General features: G+C 26.6%; 1 protein-coding gene across 1 annotated transcript; it reads right to left on the reverse strand.

Annotated features, from left to right (window-relative positions):
- Nucleotides 1-2,794: 2,794 nt before the first annotated feature.
- LOC107024890 lies at nucleotides 2,795-3,899 on the reverse strand. Its single transcript, XM_015225823.2, has one exon. The coding sequence runs from the start codon at nucleotides 3,894-3,896 to the stop codon at nucleotides 2,808-2,810; it is 1,089 nt and encodes a 362-aa protein (XP_015081309.1). The 5' UTR covers nucleotides 3,897-3,899; the 3' UTR covers nucleotides 2,795-2,807.
- Nucleotides 3,900-25,688: the final 21,789 nt, after the last annotated feature.

The following is a 25,688-nucleotide window of genomic DNA, read 5'->3' on the forward strand; positions in this document are numbered from 1 at the left end:
AATGTTCAACATACTTATATTTCACACAAACATGACATTTTTATCTATTGCACTCAAAGTAAAACAAAACTTCTAAGTTTATCAGTTTTCCTTATAAGGTATTATAATTGACATATTCCAAGTGCTTATGTCACAAACAGTTTGACTCAAGCAAGTAAGAACAAATAAAAGTATTGAGTTTGAAAAGCTCTCCGCGAGGTAGTTTTCCTTACAAATATTTGTTCCTATTTCTTACAATTTCGTATAATAAAAACATTGTTTAGAGTCATCACATTGTCAAACGTTCTTTTTGGAAGGACCTTTCCATAACTTTTAATTGATTGTTATAGAACTACCCATGAACAAAGTTTCATTGGATCCAATAAAGACAATATAGTCCAAATGCTTCTTTTACAAAACATGACAAATGGTTATTCACCAATATTCATTACTATACAAATAGTTATATTTAATAGACATATCTTTTCATGAAAAATCACAACATTTTGAAGACACCTTTTCATAATAGAATTCAATCATTTTGAACAAGTATAAATATAATTTGGTTGTTCCATACTACTCAATGACAACATAAAACCTCATTTGAAAATATTATTCTACGAAACAATTATAGTGCTTCAGTTTTTTTTGACAATCTTTACATTGTGTGATAATTCATTTTGTAGAGGCACCTATTACAGACACGAAAAAACTCACAAGTTAAGCCATTGGTCTTTTTTCTATCACAATTAGACACACCACTTAGTATTTAGAATACTAATAATAAAGAAAAAAAATTTTATATAAATTTTTCTATTTAACAGTGAAGTTAATAGAAAAAAAAACAGTGAAGTTTATAGAAAACAAAAAGTATGACACTGACTTATTAGATGAAGTTTTCATATTCTTCAAATCAATTGCATGGTCTTATTTATCCATAGTAGAAAGCTACAAAAAATTTTACTCTACAAAAAGAAGACACAATCAATTCACAATGAATACAAGACTATAAAAAAAAATTACCGCAAACAGAATAAAATATATTCTTATATTATCACATAGAAATGTTTTCCTTTTCAAATAGTCTTCCAATTATAACATTTTGACATACTATTATATAAAAAAAAAAAACGTGCATCTCTCATTCTGCAAACTACAAAAATGCGCATCTCTCATTCTACAAGCTAAAGATTTTTAAAGACATCACTATTTTCCGAGCAAAATTCATTCTAAAACATATGGTTTGCAGGTCTTTTTCCAAAGATACACGTGATAAATATCAAAAGAATTAACTTTTACAAACTATTTTCCTTCTTATATAAATTATAGAAGGTTACCTGGTGTAATCTTTAACCAGAATACCACCAATTTTTCTAGTATATTCTCAATTCGATCTTGCTAAACAAGGCACCGACTTCTGAAGAAGTAGTATATTAATCTTCTACTTCAATGATTTGTTTGCTTCAGTTAGTAGAATATAAAAAATACCAATAATATATTAATTTACTTAAGATTGTTGTTCGTCCTGTATTCCTAAGATACTTAGAACAAAATTTTTGAAGAACTGATATAAAAAAATAAAGTTGAAATGCATTTCCAAAACTACAAAATGAAAACCAGTAGAGAAAATAAACTTAGAAACAAATTAAAACAATATTCAAAATATTTTCCTTAAAGAAGAAAATTCAGTCCACTGAATGAATGTTGTCCCCTCAAGAAAATTATTCCCCTCAAGTACCCGAGGTTAAAATAATATATTCTTGCAGTATAGCACATTTTGTGTTCCACGCGACTCAGACTCTATATCTTACCCACCCAATGTTGTTCTGATTGAATTTCAAAAATCTCGCTCGCTGTCAAAGCACATTTTGTGAAGTAGTTTTCTTCCATTGTCACTTTGATATAGTAAACTGAAAATCATGATCGGAGTCGTGGTATGAAGATGATGATTTGAAGACTCATTCGTCACAGAAGGGTGTCTTGTTTATCGATATCGAGGTTGAATGAATCACTCCACCTAACAACAAGAAAAGTGGAGTTTGGCACAAGTTAAAGGAAAAAACAAGGAGGAATTAAACTTTGGAAAGGAAAAGGGCAGTTCCAAACGAAGAACCATGGGAAAATCTTTTCGGTGTCCAGGTGTCAACTCCCGATGGATTGTGTCTGTAGAACACAATTTAAACAAATTTATATTTTTTTTATTATTTGATGAACGATAATAAGTAAGTTTATGTCATAGCTAGAATAATATCTTTTGCAAGTTAGTAAGCTTAACATACAAAAAATAACAATTAAAAAATCTCGTTGAATCTTTTATCCTTTATCATATATAAAGAAATGAATTATCACTCCTTAATCCTATTTCCTTTTTTTCATAAGAAAATAATAATCTTGATCTAAGAAATGTTATATATGCGGGGATAACTTTTTATTATTTTTTTTCATGTTTTTTTTTCACATATTTTATATTTTTCAAGAAAAAATAAGGGAGAATAACTTTTTTATAGCATTTGAATATAACGAACAAAGAAGCAACACTTATCATAAAAAAATCTTAAGCAAAGAAATTTCAACCTCCCTAGCAATATTTGAATTAAATTTCATCATCATTTTGTTTAAATATTAGAGTCATAGTCATAGTTGAGAAGCAATTCAGAACTTATCTAATGTCTTAATGTAAAACACATAAAATTAAGGCAAGTATTATATATTTTGTGTTTATTATAATTTTCTCATACTTTTAAGTAACACTACACAAAAAAAAAAAGTAATACTGTCATACTTAAAAATTTATATGAAACAAAAGTTGCGACATTCCTAGATCCTTCTCAATTGTTGTGGTGGGGATTTGAATCTTGAACATGAGTGTTGAAAGATGTATCGTCAATTAAAGTTCGTATCTCATCATCAGTGAAGCTCAGCAACTCAGAAAATGAGGGACTCTTTGGAATGACAAATGAGTCATTAACATTATTCTCCACTGGCCCTGATGCACTCATTGAGAGGATATTCATCGAATGGTCTAGTTGTAGGGATACTGGAGGAACAAGCATTGGTGAAGACATTGGATAAGCCATTGTATAGGCAATTTCAGGATATCTTTGTGAAGATGATGAAGAAGAAACCAATGAAAGATCAGATGGAGTCTTCAAAGGAAACATGAATTCAGGCACTTGAGCAGAAGCGCTTGAAGGACCCATCAATGGAGCAGTCAGAGGAACCATCGATGTTGGAGTTACATCAGGAACCAATTCAAGAGGAGCCCTTGGCCTCTCGAAGTTGGTCCTTCCAGGCACAGTAGATGGAACCAAAAGTGGAATCTCAGATAGTACTGGATCATCAACATGGGCCAAAAGTGGAGCCCATGATATGTCGAAGTTGGTCCCACCAGAATCCATGGGTCCAACAAAAGGTTGGGGAGCATTCGATGTTGAACCTTCTTCATGAGTTTTTGCTTCGATCGAGTCATCTATCAGTTTGAGGTTCTTATTGATCACATAACATAGATCGTTGAGATATTCTGGATGCTTACTATTGGGCATCTCTTCACCATTCAACAATCCATACATATGGTTTGTATACTCCATTTTCTTGTTTTCCTGCCTCACCTTCTCAAGTTCCTTCTCAATTTTCTTGATCCTTTTCATGATTACATTTTCTTGTGTTTTCATGTTCTTTGATTTATCCTCCTCCGGAAGATTGCTAAACTTTGTAAAGAGGTCGGTGGAAGCTTCATGATTTGGAAATATCTCCGGTTCGTTTTGGTAAGGGCTATTGACTAAGGTAGCCATTTCAACATCGCAAAGGATGTTGAGTTCACGAGCCTTGGTTAAGAAACCCTTTATTCGTTTTCTATATGAGACTTTCCTCTCAGTGTTATTTTCAATGAAAGCTAACTTCACTTTCTTTCTACCCATGGTGAAAATGAGGAAAAGGAGGAGAGATGTGTTTATTAGAATATGTGGGATGAAATGAATTTATTTTTCTTACTGTTGTGTATTTCTTTGCTAAGAATTACCTTCTATTTATAGGATGGAAAATAAGTTTTTGAATTTGAGGATACTTAGTTGTCAAGGGTACTATTTTGGTATAAAAATAAATGAGCCTAGATGAACAAATCTTTTTGAGTCAAATTTTTCTTATTAGGAAAAAATATTAATTAATTTAGATCTAGGTAAGTATGACTCTAGTCTTAAGAATAACTTTTTTTTGAGTCAGACTTTTCTTATTTGGAAAAAAATTTAATTAATTTAGATCAAGATAAGTATAACTCTAGTCTTATGTTAAACAAATCTTTTTGAGTCAAACTATTTTTTATTAGGAAAATAATTTAATTAATTTAGATCTAGATATGTATTATCCATCTGAGATGACCATAGAGTATTAACAATGTTTTTTCGTAAAGAAAGTCTAAAAAAATTGTATATTTTATTCATAAATAAATGTTAAAAATATATTGAAACAAATGAAAAATTGAAATATTGGCCAAAAAATTGAAATATTAATTTTAAAAATATTTAAGTAATATAATACAAATTAATTTAATGATAAGTAAAATTAAAATATTTATTGAATATTTAATGAAGATATGTGTATAGTTATTATTGTTACGGCGCTTATAAAAGCACATTATATTTTTTCCAATTTTGGAAGAAACCATATTTAGAAGAAATTTTATATTGATTTCAATTTTATTAAAAATCAATTAAGCTCAAATTTTGGTTTTTTTAACATTAAAAATATTTCTAAATTTGTTTCAAAGGCAAATTTGTGCATGAAAGAAATTCACAAGAAAACTATTAAACTATTGTGTTTATAGATATTGAGGAAAGAAAATAGAATTTTTTTTTTTTTTTAGTATCCAATTATATTTAAAACTAATCATGCTCAGATATTGTAATTTGTTACATTAAAAAAATATAAATTAGTTTCAATGAAAATTAATACATAAAATAATCGCACATGACACTTACCAAACTAACGTGCAACATCCTTTTAGAATTATTAATTTAATAGAATTCATGAATTTTTTTTATATTTGTGATTCTATTTTAGAGAAATGAAAAATAAGCTTATTTAATTTATTCGTAATTGTCTTTTAAAAAAATTATGATTAACCTAGTTAAATTGAACTAATATGAATCGAAAAAAATTGACGATGATATTTATTTGTTTTTTGAATATGCAATATAATGTTAGTAACTCTGTTTTTATACACTTAGAGAATCTTGACGATTTTCATAGTTATATGTGACTGAATGGATACTAATATAAAAAATTTAAAAGTGGAAAATAAAGTTAAACATTAAAAAATAAAAGTTAAAAAGTAGAAGAAATTTTTAAAATGTTTGATGGAGCATGATAAAAGTAGAAATAAATGCTTAATACGGTATGATAAAGTAAGTTAAATTTAGCATGATAAGGTAAATATCTTTCTTCCCCATTTCGCTCCTTTCTTCATTATATAATTTTCACTTGTTTTAAGAATTAACTTATGTAATATAGTCTATCCATTAAAATTCTTATCAATGTATCTTTGTCGATATCTTTAATAAGTTTAGTCTTTACTCAATGAACCAATGTAGAAAGAGCAATGCCGAAGAGCTACTATACACTCACCGCGTACTTATATTACCACCTGAACTTCTTCTTTATACCTTGAACCCTATCCCTTTGAGAAAAAATCCTGAATCCAACACCTTTTCGTGGAATGGAAAGTTCCATCGTGTCTCTCTTAGAATACCTGAAGGCTGAAAATGATAAATCTTGTATTGCCAAGAAAAACTTATCAGTTTTAGTATCTGGTTGTGTATATTAATAGTGATAATCACTCCCCTAAGAAATTATGTGCAAGCAAAATTTCCAATCATTTTAGTTTTACTGATGCATATTACTTCGGAATAAATAAATTTCTCTTTTAAGCATATAGAGTGTAATTATCGCAAATATATTTGTTATAAAATAAATTTAGCAAGCTGAAAAGGTCACAATTTAAGCTTAGTTGAATGTTTAATCTTTTCATATTCTCGCTATAATTATGAGAAGAATATGTCATATTATAATATTTGTGAATGGAGATGTAAAGGTCAAAAGGTACAACCTAAATTTAGTTAAATCTTTTATCATTTGCTAACTTTATAAGTAAATATGTCATACTAAATATATTTTTTGCGAGTTAAAAAGATTAACAGATAAAAGATCATGATTTAAACTATGTTATTTCTTTTATCTTATTTATGAATCATAATAAGTAAATTTATGATATACACTACTTATTGCAGGTAATAAAACTTGACACACGTATCGTAATTTAAATCTAGTTAAATCTCCCATCCCTAACTATATAAGAAAAGTCAATTGTTTACACCGCTGAACTCATTGCAAAGGGGGAAAAAATGAACGTCTCTCTCTAACCCTATTTCTTTCTCTTCAAGAAATTAGAGCAAATACACTTTATTTAAGGAGTAAAAAATAATAATCTTGATCTAGAAATGTTATATGTGGATATAATCTCTTCTTTTATTTTCATACTTATTTTTTTTTAAAAAAAAATGTTATATGGAAGAACAACCTTCGAAATAATTGAATAGTTTTTTTGTAAGCATTTAAATTTGTATATATCGAAGAAACAAGTAGCACTTACGATGGTTAAGTCACAAAGAAAAAATCTTTACTGAGCGAATAAATTTCAATGTGTCTTGGATTAAATATTTCATCAATTTCATATAAATTTACAATCTTCTCCTTAATATGTTCATCCATCACCATTTTGTTTTTATTTTGGCAACAATACAGTTCGATTCAAAGAAATTCTCATCAATTAAACATCAAAGTCATACATTAAAAACTGTGAACCAATTAAAAACTTATCAATAATCTAATAGTAAACACATAAAATTGAGGTTAAAATCAAACATAAGTGCTAACTTAAATAAAGGCAAGTAATACATTTAATGTTTATTATAATGTTCTCGTACTCAGAGGCAGAGCTAGGTGAGGGTTTATGGGTTCGGAAGAACTCACTAGCTTTTTCGTAGACTTTATATTTGATTAGAAAATAAAATAAATATATGTAGAGAAAATGGCTAAAAGCCTCTCCAATCTATAGCCGGATTCTCAACTACACACTCATACTTCACGGGGATCATAATATCCCCTTGGATGTTTTTAAAGTGGAATTATTTGCTCCCTAAATGCTCATGTGGCAAAAGAGATGTAGTTCACTCTCTTTGGGAGAGAGAGAGATAAAAAGATAATTAAAATATTATCTTTAGAAATATTTAATTTAATTCATATTAATGTTCTACTTTTTTTAAAAAAGAAATTATATTTCCTTTTACTCTTTTTATCTTCTTTATCTTTTCCCTTTAATAGATCCATAGATATAATTAGTAGCTCACACTCATCCACCAGGTCACCGCCCTCCTCAACTATTCGTCATTAAGTCTCATCTTCAAATAATCAAATCACATACTTTTCGTCAGATCTTCACTTTTCAAATCTTTGAATATTTATTAGTTGCTCAAAATCAAAATAAAAAATGAAAGTTAGAAGAATTGAATTTTAGACTAGTCATTAATGGAGTAATTCACTAAGTACTCCCTCCATCCCTATTTACTTGTCCATATTTTCTCTTTTAATTGTCCATTTTGACAAATCAAGAAAGGACAAAAAAAATTCTTAATATACCCTCTTTTAAACTTCTTGAAAATTTCTAAGTTTTAATTCATGTTTTTTGAAACCATAATTAATACGGATAAAATTATAACTTCACTATGTTAATTATTGTTATCTTAATATGTGTGTCATTTCTAAAGTGGACAACTAAATAGGGACGAAGGGAGTAATAGATTCAATTAATGGAGACGAATTCATTAAAGAAATATTTGGTAACAGACCCTTTGATGAAGAAGACCCACTTATTGAAATATTATAATAGCGAAGAAAGAAGCAATTTTCAGTGATAGATTTTTTCATTCGCTCTAGCTTTAAAGAACGAGATTTCCTTGTGTTTAGAATTTCGATGAAGGTCGACGACGCGGTAGTCATCAAATATGCAGAAGCTTTCAAGGAAAAAGAAATGAAGGAATGAAAAAGAAAGAGAAAGGGAGATGACAAAACTAGCTCCATTGATGAACTTCATTCCTCTGTTAATGAAGATGAACTCAACTACAGAGTAACTGAATTGAGAGAGAAAATTGTGTTTTGTATTGAATGTGAATTGAAGGAGAAATGTTACAATATGAACCTATATATATACTACTACTAACAGAACATAAGTTGGAAAATTAACTCACTAACAACTTTACTCTAACAACTTAACGTTAACTAACTTTACTGTACACAACTAACTAATGGAATCTTCACTGTACATAACTAACTAATTGACTCAGACTTCATATTATCATCAGGAAAAGATGAAATATAAAACAAAAAATAGTAAAATATAAAAGAATAATGAATATTTTTATTGTAAAAAAATCTTAATATTACGTGGCAGTACGTGTTGACTACTACCTAATACAAATTTGGGGTTGAGTTTGTAGGGGGATAAATATTTAACTTATAAAAGGTTCGGGAGGGGGAGAGAGGTGCGATAGGACCCCCGTAAAGAATAATTGTATAGTTGGGAATTCGATAATAGCTTGAGAGGGCTTTTGGCCATTTTCTCAATATATGTATATTAACTTCTAAACCCACAAACAAATTAATTTAGAACCCCCAAACTCATTATCTTGACTTCGCCTCTGAGTGAGTCATACTTTAATTTATCACACAAAAAAAGTACTACTTTCATGCATAGAAATTTATATGAAACTAAAGTGCAAACATTTCTACTTATAATTAGACATTGATTTTAGATCCTTATAAGTTGTTGTGGTGGGGTGAATATCGAAAGATGTATCATCTAGTAAAGTCATTATCTCATCATCATTCAAATTTAACAAATGAGAAAATGAAGGACTCCGTGGAATGTCATTATCTTGTGGGCCCAACGCTGGTAGATTTTTTTTTTCAAGATAGTGTCACGTAGGCCGAAAAGAGATAGAAAATTACTTATAAAACAAGTTCAGGGGGGTAATAGGACCTTAGTATAGTATAATGTGTCTCTGGAATTTCGGGCATAGGTTGAGGAGGTACTTGTGCATTTTCCCTTTTTTTAAAGAAGAGTTCTAACATGAGCAAACCTGCCTAGCAATATTAATTGTTTGGAAAATTACATGGTTAAGAAAACATATACTAGTTAATTAGTCAATATAGCTATAGTATTAGTTGTTGGGTTTTAAAAGGTGTGAATGGAAAATGAAGAATTGCGACTTTTCTAAAGAGTTATTGCGATTTTTATGAAAAGTTGTGACTTTGATGAAAAGGTGTGACTTTTATGAAAAGTTGTGACTTTTATGAAAGGTATACCTTTTCGTAAGATTGTGACTTTTCCAAATGTTTGTGACCTTTCCGGTAAGGTACAATGAGAACTTTTCCACACTATCCTTTGTTTTCTAATAAATTGAGGGATTCCTCTCATATTAAGAATAGAATTTTCTGAACTTATTCTACTACTACTAAATCTAGTATTCTAAGTATACTTTACTGTCATTGAGTGGTTCGCTGACACCGTGATTTTAGGTATCGATACAGCGGTGAGTAAGATTCTATCCTGGGAGTAGGGGTGTACAAAATCAAATCAAACCACAATTCGAGTCAAATCAGAAAAAAATCCGACTAGTGATTTAGTTTAACTAAGTTTGGTATTGGAAAAAAAATCCGACTATATTTGGGTTGGGTTGGTTTAACCAACCAAAAAAAATCAACCCGAGACCAAACCAACCTGACATTATATATGTAATTTTGAAATTTTATTTTATACATAAAATATTTACTTTCATATCATTTTAAAATATTTCTTATGTTATTTCATAGTTTTTATCTTTTAATATATTATTTCAAGAATAAAACTTAGAATTCGGATTGGTCCAATAAAGATTATAGTTCATAGATGTTGATAATTGTAATAAAACTTAAATCAAAATCAAATTAGTAGTAGTGCAAAAAAAATCAATTCAACACTAAGAATGACAATAATATTAAATCTTTGTTCTTTAGTTTTATATTCTTTTAGACAATTAAAATACACAATCTAATTTCAATTTTCCTTAAATATTTAGTAATGTTACTAATACTTATTAAACTTATTTTAGGATGATTTAGTACTTTTAAATTATGATTATTTTTATTATGACTTTACAATATTATTTTATATGATGATTTCATAATTATTTTTTATTGAATATTTTTGTGTTATCAATACTCATCTCATATTTGTGTTTTTCTTTAAGAAACACTTTAGATAATTGTATTTTGATTGGACTAAAGAAATATTTGGAGCACAAGTTAATATATGTTTGTATGCAAGCTTTTTATCGAAAAAATCCGAAGTTTATTAGTTTGGTTTGATTTATAAATTTTAAAATTCGACATAATAAATTGGTTTAGTATTTGAAAATCCGAACCAACCCAAGATTGAAAATCCAAAAAAAATTGAATTTTATTAGTTTGATTTGGTTTATAAATATAAAAATTTTACACGAATGGTTTAATTTGATATTTGAAAAACCCGAACCAACTCAGTCATATACACCCCTACCTGAGAGGATATATTCCATTAACCTCGAGTACTTGAGGGGAATAATTTTCTTAAAGGAATAATTTTCTTAAGGGGACACTGTGCATTTAGTGAGCTCAATTTTCTTCTTTAAGAAAAATATTTTATATATTGTTTTTTATTCTATTTTTTCTACTAGTTTTAATTTTCTAGTCGTGAAATTTTTATTTGTTTCTTACAAAGTTCTTCAAAGTTTTGTTCTAAATATCTTATGAATACAAGATGAACAACATTAGTACCACTAGCAACAAATATTCAGAGATAATTATGTGGGCTGGGTTTCGAGTTTGTACAATTCACACGTTTGTATAATTGAAAATTTGTATAATATACTTTGTATAACTATTAAGTTTCAGATGTTTGTGTATGTATAAATTCGTTATTTTAAGTTTATACAAAAATAACTCAATTATACAAACATATCTGTAAATCATACAACTCACTCGTAAATTATACAAACAAAACAACTTAAACTACGATTACAACTCATATATATACAAACTATAACTAGAGCATAATTAAATTTATCATAATAGTTATTTGCGAAAATACTCTTTTAATTGTTTGTTGTGGCCGGTAAATTTCTCATCGACAAACTACTTACAGTTGCTAATTAGTTCCTTTTTCATTTCATAAATATATGTTATTGGATTAAATAAGAAATTAAAAAAACTTCTCCGTAAATAACTTCATCATCATTTTTTCTTATTTTTCCATCATAATGATAAATTTTGCCATATATAGTGGCTATTTACGAAAATTTCACTTTAGACATCGCTTCATCTTGATTTTCAGGAGGATTATTAACGGGGAAGACTATTTTATGGAACATATATTCATATCATATATAATAATTCTATTCACATTTTCAAATAATTACGTATTTTTATCATTAATTTAAAGTTTTCTATCATATGTTTAGATGTAAATACGCCTAGATACATATATTTTTGCAGCCAGATACATTCAAAAAGGAAGGGAGACGAGCGAGATGGAGAGGGAAGTAGTCACGTATCACATATACATGTGAAACACAATTGATACACATTATAACATACTTGTATATATATACACATGTATGTGTGTGAATCTACTTGGATAAAGTTCTAGAACAAATTATACTTAATTTCAATATGATATATCTTGAGATACGTATATCTACACGTATTTGGATGGACCAAAATTGAGTAAGATTCATAATATTATAAATTAAAATATATCTAAATAATTAGCTTCTAAACTTTTGGTATTTCTATGAATTTCTCTTATTAACACTAGCAACCACACAAATAGCATAAAATGATTAATGCACCTTTTTAAATTTATATATCATTCACTTTTATTCAATCCAATGATATAAAACAAATTTTACTAATTAACATCCATAATTCAAAAATTGTGATAAAAAAATGAAGACAACAAAGTCCGTAATTGTGAAAGTAAATGATTATTTAATTTAATACTTTACTTGATTAATTATTAAAACTTTAAACTTATTAATACTGAATTGATTTTCCACTTTTGTGAATCTCTCCTCTCCTTTTTTTACATCTTCTACCTTTAATTTTCTCTTTAAAAAATATAAAAAATTCCAAGTCAATATTCTCCCAATTGAACCCCAAAAGCAATCATATTGTTCTCATATGATTGGTTAAAATAAAATTAATAAAAGGGAAAAAAAAAGAATATTGACATGATTTAAATAAATGAAAAATTCATTCTTAAATGAAGCATACAAAAAGTAGGCCCAAAGGCACACAACTTTTAAGAGAAAAAGCATTTTCAAATAAAGTGATAAAAGTGAAGGGCCCAATCTCCAAGTCATAACTCTAAAATTTAATTAATTAAATTAAATATAAGGCTGTGAAATTTTGTGATAAAAGAAAATTGAGGAGTATTTGGAAGGAGTACATAAATGCACATGGGAAGGGGACATAACTCACATGTAAATAAACATGGACTTTTCTTTTCTTTGCTTCCTAATTTCATAGCATTGTCTTCTCCTTATCTTATCACTTCATCATTCAAATTATTAGTGACACAAAAATATTGAAAAGACTTAATTAAGCCATATTATTAGGTCATTATTAAAATTCGGGCTTGGAAGAAGAAAATGAAATAAGAATATATAAACTGTATTCATTGTAATAGATCGAAATTTAAAAAAGGACATGATATCTTTTGTTTTATTGAATTCTGCTTCGAACTAATTTGATGATTATACGTGATATTATGATTTAAATTATTAGTTGCATTTGTTAAAGCTATTCTTGGAAAACTAGAAATATCAAATTAATCATAGAATTCCTAGCTATTTGAATCTCACTTAAGTCAAATAGTGTATAAAATTAAAAAAAAAAAAAAATAAGTTCAGGGGTACTAGGACCTTAGTTTAGTTAAGGTATGTCTATGAGATTTTGATCATAATCTAAGGATACTTATACCTTATCCTTTCATTTTTAAGTAAGCTTAGGCGCAGTTAAATTTTTCATTTTGGTTCGCTTTCTATCTTTGTTAATCACATAATTTGCCCTAATATTTTTCATCCATCTAGTAGGTTTTGCACTTTGGGTCCCAGAATATCCTATGTCTTTGAGTTCGAGTCCGGTCTCGAATCTCTTGTTTTTCCATCGAAATCAATCTCTTTTTCTTATATGAATTACATCAGTATATCACTACTGTTTAGATTAAGTAAATTTAAATAAATCATAGTTCAAACCAATTTTTAATACATTTTAGACAAACATAGTTTAGCTTATTTTAATTTTTTCAATCCAACCAACTCGCCTATTTAATGCCCCTACAGAGAATTACTAATCAAGTTATCCATCTGATAAAAAAACAAGACCTACTATTATTCTAGGAAATCTGTTATACTTTTCGGGGTCGTTTGATAATTATATAAAACAAGTCTTATTTATGTATAAAAGTCTGTATAACTTATACGATGTTCGATTTAGAGAAGAAAAATATTATTTATGTATAATATTAGGTAGTTTATTTGTTTCACTTTTTTTTCTTATGTATATAAGTATTATTTTTGGAATTGAATGTAGTTTAAACATTTTATTTTACACTATTTGTTCAGTCATCCACATGCCTTTGTTATTTTGATCCATAAAGATAGTGACTGACAAATTTATAACCGTCAAATCTATTGCCCTATCATTATTAGTTAGTTTTAATTTTATACTATTATTAAATGAGACAAAAGATAAATACTGATGATTTATATTTTATAATCACAAATAATTGGTGTCACTTTAAAATACTTATCGATGTGTTGCACAAAGTGTTATATTCATACAAAGTGTAGGGGTATTTTTTTTGGGATAATGCACAAAATAATTTTTAACGTTAATTAATTAGCAACAATAATTTTATTATCTCTTGATATATTATTTTAAAAGCTATTAGTATTCTTTATAAATGTTTCTAAAGTGGATATCAACATTAGATTCAATTTACATATTTATCGCCACAAAAAACACTTCTTTGGTTCTTCATTTTGAGGGTAATGTTCATTATTGTTACTCCCTCCTTCCCAAATTAACTCAACTTTGTTTTTATATAAATAAGAATATAATAATCAAAAAGAGTCTTTCTTATTAATCCATTTAGTTCAAAATAAATTACTGTATGTATTAACCTATAAAAATTGGTGTAAAATAATTTAATTATTTTTACTTACACTTGACTCTTGATAACTATGTCAACTTAAATAAAAAGAGAGACACAATATTTTAGTCAAATCTCTTTGATATTTAGGAGTATTAATTACCTTATCCTTTATGTGTCAGTTTCAAGATCCAATGGAACAATTGCTTAGCTCTACATCAAGTCATCACTATAAAGTATTACATCGTTCAACCTATATATTGAGTGCTCACAAATACTACTAACAAGTCTTTCCTTACTCACCTATATAAGTCGTGGTGTAATGATAAAAATTAAAGTTATTACACTTTTAATTAGAGACCTCAAATTTACATTTTGAAAATAAATTCTTTTTTTATTAAATCGTCATCTTCAAATAGGTTATGCAATGTGCAATCTGAATCTAATTGAGGCTCCAATATAAAATCCTAACACAAACACTAAAAAAAAGTCTTTCTTTCATCATATAAAATTCACCAATGATTAAAACTTGAAAGGTACTCCCTCTTTGGTTGCTTCTTACTAACTTATTATTGAATTTCAAAATAAATATAAGATTTATTTTTTAAAATTTTGTAAAAGAAAAAAAAAATTCATGCTCGACATGAAGAGATTATCTGAAAATTATATTTTTTAAAAAAATTAGTTACTATTATAGTCAACTAGTAGATTTTTATAAAATTGTGTATTTAAAAGTTTATATTTATAAATATTTATTTATAAAAGAAACATAAAGATATTGTGATTTATCAATCTCGCGTCTTGATATTGCGATGTTTAGTTTATGAACTATCATTCGCTCATTTGGTAAGATTATATATGAATCAAGAAAATTTTAATAGTATTCACAAGGTGTGGAGTTTTTAAGTTTATAAGAAAAAAAATATGATTTAAAAAAAATTGTATATCCAAATAAAACTCCAACTTCAAATAAATCAATCCATCGCAAAAGTTTATTCTCTCCTTCTGGTGTCTAATCAGCAAAATTCGACCATAACTTAATATTCATATCAATTCAATAAATATTGTGGACTTAGTTGTATATTAACCTTTTAGCATTTAATCATAATTAATTAAACCATTTTCATCTTATTAAATTAATTAATTAATTCTAATAAATTCACATGGTTTGGTATTAGACCATTTATTTGCCGTCAATGGTCCTAGTTCATTTGTTAAATTAGGGTCTAATTAACATCATTTTCTTCTAGAATTTTACCACCTTAGTAGTTTGTTTTTTTTCTAAGTTGACATTGTGGGAAAAAAAATTAGAAGGTCATCATCATAAATGTCACTATTGATCAATTTATTTATTTTTTGCAATGAATGGAAAAATACTCTATAAAAGTCCACAAATGAAATCATTTGAAATAGACATTGAACATACAAATATATTTTTTAGGTAAATTGATTTATAGAAAATATTAATTAGGTAGGGGTCTTAGTAGTAATTATTTATCCGATTGTTCATACGTAACAAATATAACAACTACATATTTGATTATAACACGCCTTCTAAATTATTTCTATATATTACTATCAAATTTTCATTTTAAACTTTTTTTAAAAAAAAGTAGTTAAACTAAGATCTTAGTCTACTGTCGATGTATATGCAAAAAAAATAATTAATATATAAACAAATGGTTGTTGACGTAGTCCATACCAAATCAACTCTATAATGGTGGTTATAATTTGTAAATTTCTTCAGCTAAATAAGATAAATTATAGAACTTAAATATTAAAACTTTAGTTGGTAAACTCATAAATCAATTTTCTTAAATATTAAAATTCGAACATTTTGTATAGAACTAATTTTGTATTGGTTTTAAATCGAAAGATTGAACAAGAAAAGTACTATGAGTGTTGTTTTATTTTAATGACACCTGAATAATATTTTTCTAGTTATTATTACTCATTAAGATTTTCAACAATAATTTAATTGAGTAATTGGGGTCAAAAAATTAGATCATTAAAAAAATTATTCGTATATCACTATTTTTAATTTTTTTTATTTTGAATTTAGAGCTTTTGCAATATAGAATTTTAAAGAAAACTCCAATATAGTATAAATTCTACATTTCAAATGCTATGAATTAAAAAAAAAATAGAATATCATCAAGTTAATTAAGTAAATTATCACTTAATCTTTCGTAAATTGGTGGCTTAAAAATATTATCAATACTTAATTAATAAGACATATGTAAAAGTTGGTGTGGTCGCTGGCCAGCAATTTGAAGCATATACACACCAAACATCCACCTAAGAAAAGGGATTATGCATGAAACAATTAAGTTTAGGTATCAATAATTTGAATTTGGAGAATATTATTCAACATTAATTAAATAATTTATTTTATTAAACAGCTAAAAGCCACAGATTATTGAAGTGGTTAAGGCATAATTTGGTTGTACTTTTGTGTATATATATATTTTTGTTATAATTAAAACGAACACACTTGCCAAAAAAAGGCATCAAATTGTGTTTGCCTGAGTTGTTTGCAAAAGCTATTATTTATAAAAGGGAAAAGAGTTAAAAATGCCCTTAAATTATGTAAAAGGAATAAAAATGTCTTTTGTTTATAGTTTGGCTTAAAAATGTCTTTACCGTCAATATTTTGGTTTTAAAATGTCTTTAAACTATGCAAAAGAAACAAAAATGTCCCCTCGTTTGTAGTTTGGTCCAAATATATTCGTCATTGATATTTTTGTCCAAAATGCCCGTATTGTTATTTAATAGGTCAGAAAAGTTCATTTTCCAAATAAACATATTATTATTTTCTTTTTGACACATTTTTTTCAATTAATATTTTTAAAAAAATTAGCAAATTTTTATCTTACTTTAATTCACAAAAAAATAAAAAATGAAAATATTTTATATCGTTATATAAATTAATGATGGATATACTATGATCTTATATATGTATGGCATATATTATCTATCGAAAGGGTGCATGAAATTATTCTATTTTAATTGATAAAATGAGATTAAGAAGAAAAAAATATTTCCTACATTTTATTTGTTAAAGTGATTTTAGAATAAAGAAAACAAGAATAATGTTCCTTAATAATATTTTAATTAAAAAAAAGATGTGTTTAAAAAGAAAAAAAATAATATATTTATTCGGGAAAAGGACAATTTTTGACACATTTTATAACTATATGGGCATTTATAAACTAAAGTATTGACTACAAGGGCATTTTGAGCCAATGAATTAACGGTAAGGATATTTTTTTGAGTCAAACTATAAACGGAGACATTTTTGTTCCTTTCACATAGTTTAAGGGCATTTTTAACTCTTTTCCTTTTATAAAATGAAAGAATCTACTATATAATGTGACGAAATTTGACTAGACATAGAATGAAAAATTGACTTTTATAAAATATTTTTTTTATTTTTTTAAAAAAAGAAAGGAGATCTTTTTTAGTTGTAACGAATTTTTACAAAATTGATAAAATAAATTTGAAATTGATGAAATAAAAGAGAAAAGGGAATAATTGGTGATTATTGAGACTGCCAGCTCTAAAATGAAATTTACTTTTAAAGACAATTTTTTGAATTTATTTTATTTCGACGGAATAATACTGCACGTCCAAAGCATGCGTCTAGTTAAGGATAAGAATTGAACCCATGAAATAGGAAAATATTTTTTTTTTCTAATTTGATTGTCTGCTTTTAATTTGATATAAAATTTAAAAAAAATTAAATATTGTGATATTTAGCATATTACACATAAAAAATTGAAATTAAATAATTACTTAAAAAAAATTAAAAGGAAGAAAATATTTGTCCACCTTAATTTCAGGTTTTGTTAATTACAATTTGCATGGATGAAGTTAATTATCACATGCAAGATGTTGTTGCCCTCAACTGAGCTACTACTCATGAGTCATGTAGCTATGGGAATCCTAATATGTATGATTTCAATATTCTACGCCCTTCGTTTTAATTTATATGATATAATTTAATTTGAGATGAAGTTTTTTTTTTTTAAAAAAAAAGTTTTGATTAAAAAAAAAAAGTTTTGATATTATGGTCTAAAATAAATCAGAGATATTTGTATGACTAAACATCCTTCCATTCGAGATAAAATAAATATATTTTGAAAGTTCAATTATTACTAAGTATTAAACTATGTTATTCTTTTCGGAACAAATAAAAAAATATATAAATCATATAAATTGAAACAAACGCAGTACCTAAAAACACTCGGAGAAAAGAAAAAACTTGTTCGATTGCTAGTTTTATAAGATAGTGTAATCTTTCAATCATGGGATTAAAAAGAAGTTATTTACATAATAATAATTTCCACATTATCTTTTAGTTCAAGCAAATTTTGCAAAAAGAGAAACGTAAAAAGTTTAAAAAATACTATTTGTATATTACTCCAACTTTTATGCATTTTGGTCCCAAAAAGGCAGTATAATTTTACAATTTGATTGGATATTGAGTGCTTTTTTAATGGATCTTCATGATTTTCAGTCATAATAATTCAAAATTTATATATAAAAAAAATTGCTTGAATACAAATCAATCTACCATGAATAATGATCCACTTCAAAATTATATTGTAATTGACTTCTAGTTACCAATATATATCACCATATATTGAAAATAATTGTGGTAAAGTAGGAAGTCATTTTCCTTGAACCTAATTATACATTGCTTCTCTGATTTTTTATTTTATTTTATTTTTAAAAAATCGTTTTCAAAGAAACATGAAATAAAAAATGTGGTCTCATGATAGTGAAATCCTTTTGTATTTTTTTTTTTGTGCTTTTCTGAAAGTAAACGCAACTAATCAATAATGTCTACAAGTATAGTAGTAATAATAATGTAGTATACATCTTTTCCCATTAGTATAAATTTTAATTCCATAGGATTATACTGCGGCAGAGTTAAGATTTTCATTAAAGGAATTTAAAATATTAAAAAAATAAACAAATTAAAAGGCTAAGAAATTCAACATGTATACTTTAAAACTAATTTTAATCTTGTACATATAATCTATTTTTTTGCCTAATGGAGGAGTCAGACGAACCCCATCCACCCACTTGGCTTCGCCCTTACATAGAATGGAATTTCAAGGATTGTGATAGGATAAATATGATCTCGCTATCCTCACCCTTATCAGGAATCTCGAGTTTCAGCCTCATGAATAATTAGAATCGGAATCCAAAATAAATAATGACCGCGAGATGGAAATAAAAATAATAATTATTGGCCTACTTTTCTCGTTGGCTAGTAAGTGGGTAAGGCCAACACTGGAAATTGGTCAGCATAGGACCTACTGGAGTCCCTGTTGGAGCTTTAAAGCAGCCAAAGAGTTTCTGATTTTCAATAATTAAAATAATGACACTTTGAATTATATGAAACATCATTAGAATTCATACACATACATTAAAATAAAAGCAACTTAAAATTAAAAATAATGTTTCATAGTTGAGTTTTTAGGAAGAAAAATGGATTGTGCCTTTTTGGCTTAGTCTAATCAGAATCTTACTTCTAGATTAATCCAAAATTATGATAAAGTTTGTTGCTAGTACAAAAGAGATGACTTAGATAGCACAATTATTAAAGTGTTTAAACATTGAGGTTATTATTTGTTAATTATATTTACCCAGTCTTATGAAAGTAACACAAATATCCTTACTCTTTCTTCTTAGATTTTTTTTTTCTCCAATTATAATATTGCAAGATATCCAAAATAATGGGGTTGAGGTGAGATATGTGTGCACCTCATCCTTTTAGACTATGCTTGCGATATTATATATACTATGTTTAGGATTTCTTTTGTTTAAGAGAAATTAAAAGGCATCGAAAATGTTATACCTTGCGTTACATTTAACAAGGGAAAATACTCAATTGAATTTATATACCAAATCTCTTATAGACAGAATTTATAAGTATCTTGTAAACATAATTTATCATTATATATTTTTATTTTTTTAAACCTTTATAAATCGTTTCTCAACCTTACTTATAATATTATACTGATATGTTACGAATTTGTCTATCATTAAAGACACTAGGAATGTCACAATACACAGTGTAGAGTGTCCCTCTTTTGGGCCAAGAAAAAAATGAAAAAGAAACAAGAGCATATGATAATTAAACACATGTCGAAGGGGACGTATTAAATCCTCTTAACCTATTGTGTGACAGCAAATTAATAATGTCACAAGACATAAAAACTATGTATGATCAAGTTGAAGACTTCATACATTGTTTTCCACTATAACACTTGATTTTTGCTTCAAACGCACACCATTTCTACTAACAACAATTATTGCTAGTTTCAAGATCATAAAACTTATCCATTATATCAGTAAAATACACGATCAAAATAAGTTTGAGTGAATTTTTCTTTTGTCATACAAACTAACATATTCGATAGTGTAAGATTTTGATTTACCAATTTGTGAGATATAAAAAATCTCATACAAAGTAAAATCAAAAAAGTTTTAATTCGCATGGCCATAGAAATGTAAAACTTAATTTGTTTTTATTAGTAGTTCCAAGAGAGAAGAGATTACTATAGTTCATAGATTTAGCCAACTCTGAAAAATAATTGGTTTTAAAGATGTGATTTTTCAATAATAGAGAGTAATAAGCCCCACTTTTTGAACACTTGTTGTTGGTCTCGACTGACTAATTTGTCCTACATCAACCAAAAACACCTAAGAATTTGCAAATTACACTCATATTTAGGCCTTTAGCGTAGTACTGGATCAATAAATAAATTGATAATTTTATCATATCACTCTTTAAATATATATTTTAAAATTAAATTTTAAAAAATAAATATTATAACTCTTAAAACTAAACAAATACAAATGAATATTTATTTTTAGTATGGAAAAATTGCCTAAATATATATTTATTTTATGCCATAATACATATATTGGACCCTAAACTTGATTTCAAATTTTAACTTTGACCTCCGACTTTCATAATGCACAAAGAGACATTTTAACTATCCATCTTTTAAATAAATAAACACATGAGTCCTATATGGCAAAATACACGTAGGACAAAAAATGACATGTAGGACATGTGTGTCTATTTGTTCAATTTTATACAAGTTTAAGTGTCTACTTGTGCACACCAAAAGTTAAAGGGCATAAATGTAATTTAAAGCGAAGTTAAAAGGTATATATATATGTATTATGTCTTATTTTATTATAATCTCTATAATTATCATTAAGAAAAATTCAAAAGTTTCTTCTCGGATATCTCACTCCTCTCTCACTGATACTTTCTTCCCTTTTTGATAAATTCCTCCTCTCTCCCTCTTATATATATTCGAATATCCTATCTCCTCTCATATACATTCCTCCGCAGAGGTAAAATACCTTTTTCTTGAAATTGTAGTCCCTAAATCTGCCTCATCTCCTGCCGTGCACCCTAAAACAAAGACAAAACTGAATGCGTAAATGGACCTATATCATTAGCCTTTTAATTCCAACGTGGCACGATGTCGAAAGGTCAGTGCCGTACACGGTGGCCCGAATGCCAGCGTGTGAGATACTGTTACCGTCTAGCTGGCATACAAAAGTGAATCACTATTATCAAGGATCACACGCTAAATTATTTCAAAATTATAATCTTACAATATTTAAAATTATAATTATACATTTATTTTAACTGAAATCAAATATATCATAAATTTAATTTTAAAATATTTCACTTTATTTCCTATACCAATATTACAAACCTTTTAGAACATAATTGGTAGGTTTAGTAGGATATCGGCTGCGGGGTTTTTCCTTTCCGAAAGGAAAGCAAAAGAGAGAAACAGGCTGGCAAAGGCGGCAGGTCACATGAGGCTTTTTCCTGATTTGTTTATATTGTCCAGCTGGCCATTTCATTACACGACACCAATTCTTCATGGAGATGGTCATTATCCTATTCTCTTGGCATTTGAACACCATTTTTGAATTTTGAATAGTACTTCCTTCCCTCCATCCTATATTAATATTCACGTAGATAAAATTTACTTGTATCGAGTATTTATATTAAATTAATATATATATATTATACGTTTAAATTTATAGTTCATTCTATTTTATTAAATCATACAATAATAGAAATTACATTGATTTGATGTAAATATTCGATGTGAATGAGTTTTTTCATATCTATATTATTATTTTCTTCGTCTTAATTTATATCATAAATTTAGATAAATTATTTTTTTTATAAATTTTGTATATTGAGTTATTAATTATAATAATAATTTATAGTACTTTATGTATTTTTTAAAAATAAAAAATAATTTGTGCAAATACACAGTTAAGGTTAAATTATTCAATTCTCATATGCCACATAAATTGAGATAAAATTATTTATTCCATGTTATTATTTCTAAGAGTCAAATAAATATTTTATAGCTGATAATTTTGTTAAACCTTTCAAAAAGATGGAAAGATTTTTTTTTCGATAGACTCTGTACACAATAAAATTATCCAAAGCAATTAAGAAAAAAAAAAGAATTAAAAAAATAAAAGCATAAAAGAGTATCTTTTAACAGTAACTATAACAAAACAACACTAGAAGTAAAAGAAGTAACACAATTTGAAGGAAAAAAAACTACAAAAACAAATACTACCACCACTAGTACGAACGAATAGTTAAACAATATATTATTATCTATTAATCTTCTATCTTTAATTTATATTCTTAACAATCTAACTTATAACATTATTTTTTCGATAAATTAAAATTATATTATATCACGTAAAATAAGAACATTGATAAGCTAAAATAATGGCCAAATACACAAGCAGATCCCTAAATTTGTTGGGTTTTTTCCCTCAGGTACCTCAACTACGTCATTTTCCTATTGAATCATTAAACCCCCGTAATTGTTCCGTTTAAACAAACACCGTTATCTGATGTGGAACCAGATTTGTGAGGGGTATTGATAGAAGATACATATGTTGTTCCACAACTCATTAGTCCAATTGATAGTGAAAACGTTCGAGAATAATGTATTGAACACATCAGAAAACAAATGAGACTAACACGATTTGTCTTCATTCATTTTATCAAAATTATTACAATTCGAACACAATTGAAGGCATTTACAATAGAAAAGCCGATCAAAATCAACCAACAGTGTCTTAAAGGAACAAATTATGTGTGATTCTATGATAAATAGAAAAATGACGTAATTAAAATACCCAAAAAAAAAACCTAACAAATTTAAAGATCTGTTTATGTATTTGACCTAAAATAATGCTATATATGTGAATAGAAGTCTTCTCTCCCAAAACCCACAAGCCCACAAGGCAACGCAACAAAACCTGGCCCCACACGTTACCTTACGAATTACGGTGTAGTTAATTGTTTTAATTAATTGTTTGGTTAGGATTTACTATTTATTGACTTCATCAACGTGCATTTTAGTTATGTGTTTTTAGTTCATTGGATTTATTATTTTTTTATTTTTTTTTATTTTGATATAATAATATCATATTTATTTAATTATAAATCATCTAAAATTTATAATCATAAATATGTTTCAATATTTATATGCGTACAAAAGTTATTAAGAAAAAACTAGTAATTTTAAATTAAATCTATAAAAACTTTATATTGAGAACAATCTTTTTAGATTAAATTTTCATTTTCTTTGACTAAAAACTAAATACTCAAAATGCATGGAATGTCCTGTAGATGGTACCACGCTGGTTCTTTCTTATTTTATCTGATTGACATTTTATTTTCCACACATAACAATAATAAGAAAAAAGAATTTAAAATAATACAACTATTTGTTTATTTTATAATATTATATTCTTATTATCATCATGTTCTAAGAACAATGATATATTTTATATTTAAAGATGACTTAATCTTAAGCTTTTCATTTAATATTATAATTTTTTAATAACCACATAAATATTATAAAAAATATTTATAACTAAAAGTTTTATACCAAATTATCTTTCAACACATAATTATAATATAAAAAGTACTCCATCCGTTTAAAAAAAAATAACCCTATTTCCTTTTTAATCTGTTTCAAAAAGAATGATCCCTTTCATTTTTTGGCAACACTTTAATCTTAACTTTCCACGTGATATGTTTAAGACCATAATATTAAAAGGCATTTTAATACATTTGACATAACTCTAATTTAGAATCACAAAATTAGAAAAAAAAATTTCTTAAATTTTGTTACAAATCAAACTAGATTAATTTTTTTTTAAACGAAGGAAATAATACTTAAATAAAATGTTGGGCGGTGGTGGATGGATGTGATAGAAATAGTTATAAATTGGTGATGATGCATTTTCAGAAATACTCAGGTGATGATTGCATATTTAGAATACCTTTTAATTTCCAAATGTGACCATCCAAAACACTTGAATTTTGGAAATCCAAATTCCACCAAAAATAAGAAAAAGAAAAGTTTCGTTCAATCGATAGCTTCGTGACTAATAGCTCAGTAAGATACATTATTCGTATAGGATTCATTCAAATTCGTATAGTTAAAATGTTACCTTATATCTTTATCTATATATAAAATTAAAATTATTTTTATGTATAGTAAATATTGAATTTTCCTAATTTCTTCACGTGTATATTTTATTGTATTACAAAATAAAATTTTTAATTTCGCTCATATAAATAGAGTAATAATTTAAATAGGTAAATAAACTCTAAAAAAGGTATAAACTCTAAAATTTTGTTCTAAACCTGGAACAAATGTGAAAATTCTTAATTATATCAAGAGAGATATCGTTATCAAAGCTTTACAAAATTTATTCGTTTTTCACGAGTAATACTAGTCCACTTCAAATTAAAAAAAATAATTTTTTTTTTAAAAACAATCATAATAAATTCCCTCATGGACTCAGATATTCTTATTTTATTATTCTTATTCTACTTTTGACCAAGAGCAATACTGTCATTTGACACGCCTATAATTATTTTTCCAATATTAAAAAACAAGAAGTTAGCATAAACACATTACTCCTTCCATTTTTAATATAGAATTAAATTTCTGTCACTTTTTTTTTATAATTTAAAATAAATAATATATTTAATATTCGAACATTTATTGGTGTTTTTTCCTATTCATTCTTTATTCTATTTTAAACTATATCTAATTTTCATTTTTTTTTAAAAAAAAGCAAAATGATTAAATTAATAAATTATCTTTTAATTAACTTTCTTAAGGTGTGTCGAGATAAATTTATAAATTAAAATATGAGGCATATAAAATTCGTTATCTCTCATAAAATTAGATACATAAATATTTACTAACACTATACACTTTGATTAAACATAGGATTTACATAATTTTTTTCATCGTCATTTTAAAATGTGTCATACGAGTAGATTTGAAATTAGAATACAAGTTCATTACTAAAAAATATG

The sequence above is a fragment of the Solanum pennellii genome, chromosome 1, assembly GCF_001406875.1.
Source record: "Solanum pennellii chromosome 1, SPENNV200".
Taxonomy (NCBI): domain Eukaryota; kingdom Viridiplantae; phylum Streptophyta; class Magnoliopsida; order Solanales; family Solanaceae; genus Solanum; species Solanum pennellii.

Bases quoted from the DNA above. Each gene is read 5' to 3' on its own strand.
- LOC107024890 (XM_015225823.2), bottom strand. From the start codon at position 3,896: ATGGGTAGAAAGAAAGTGAAGTTAGCTTTCATTGAAAATAACACTGAG.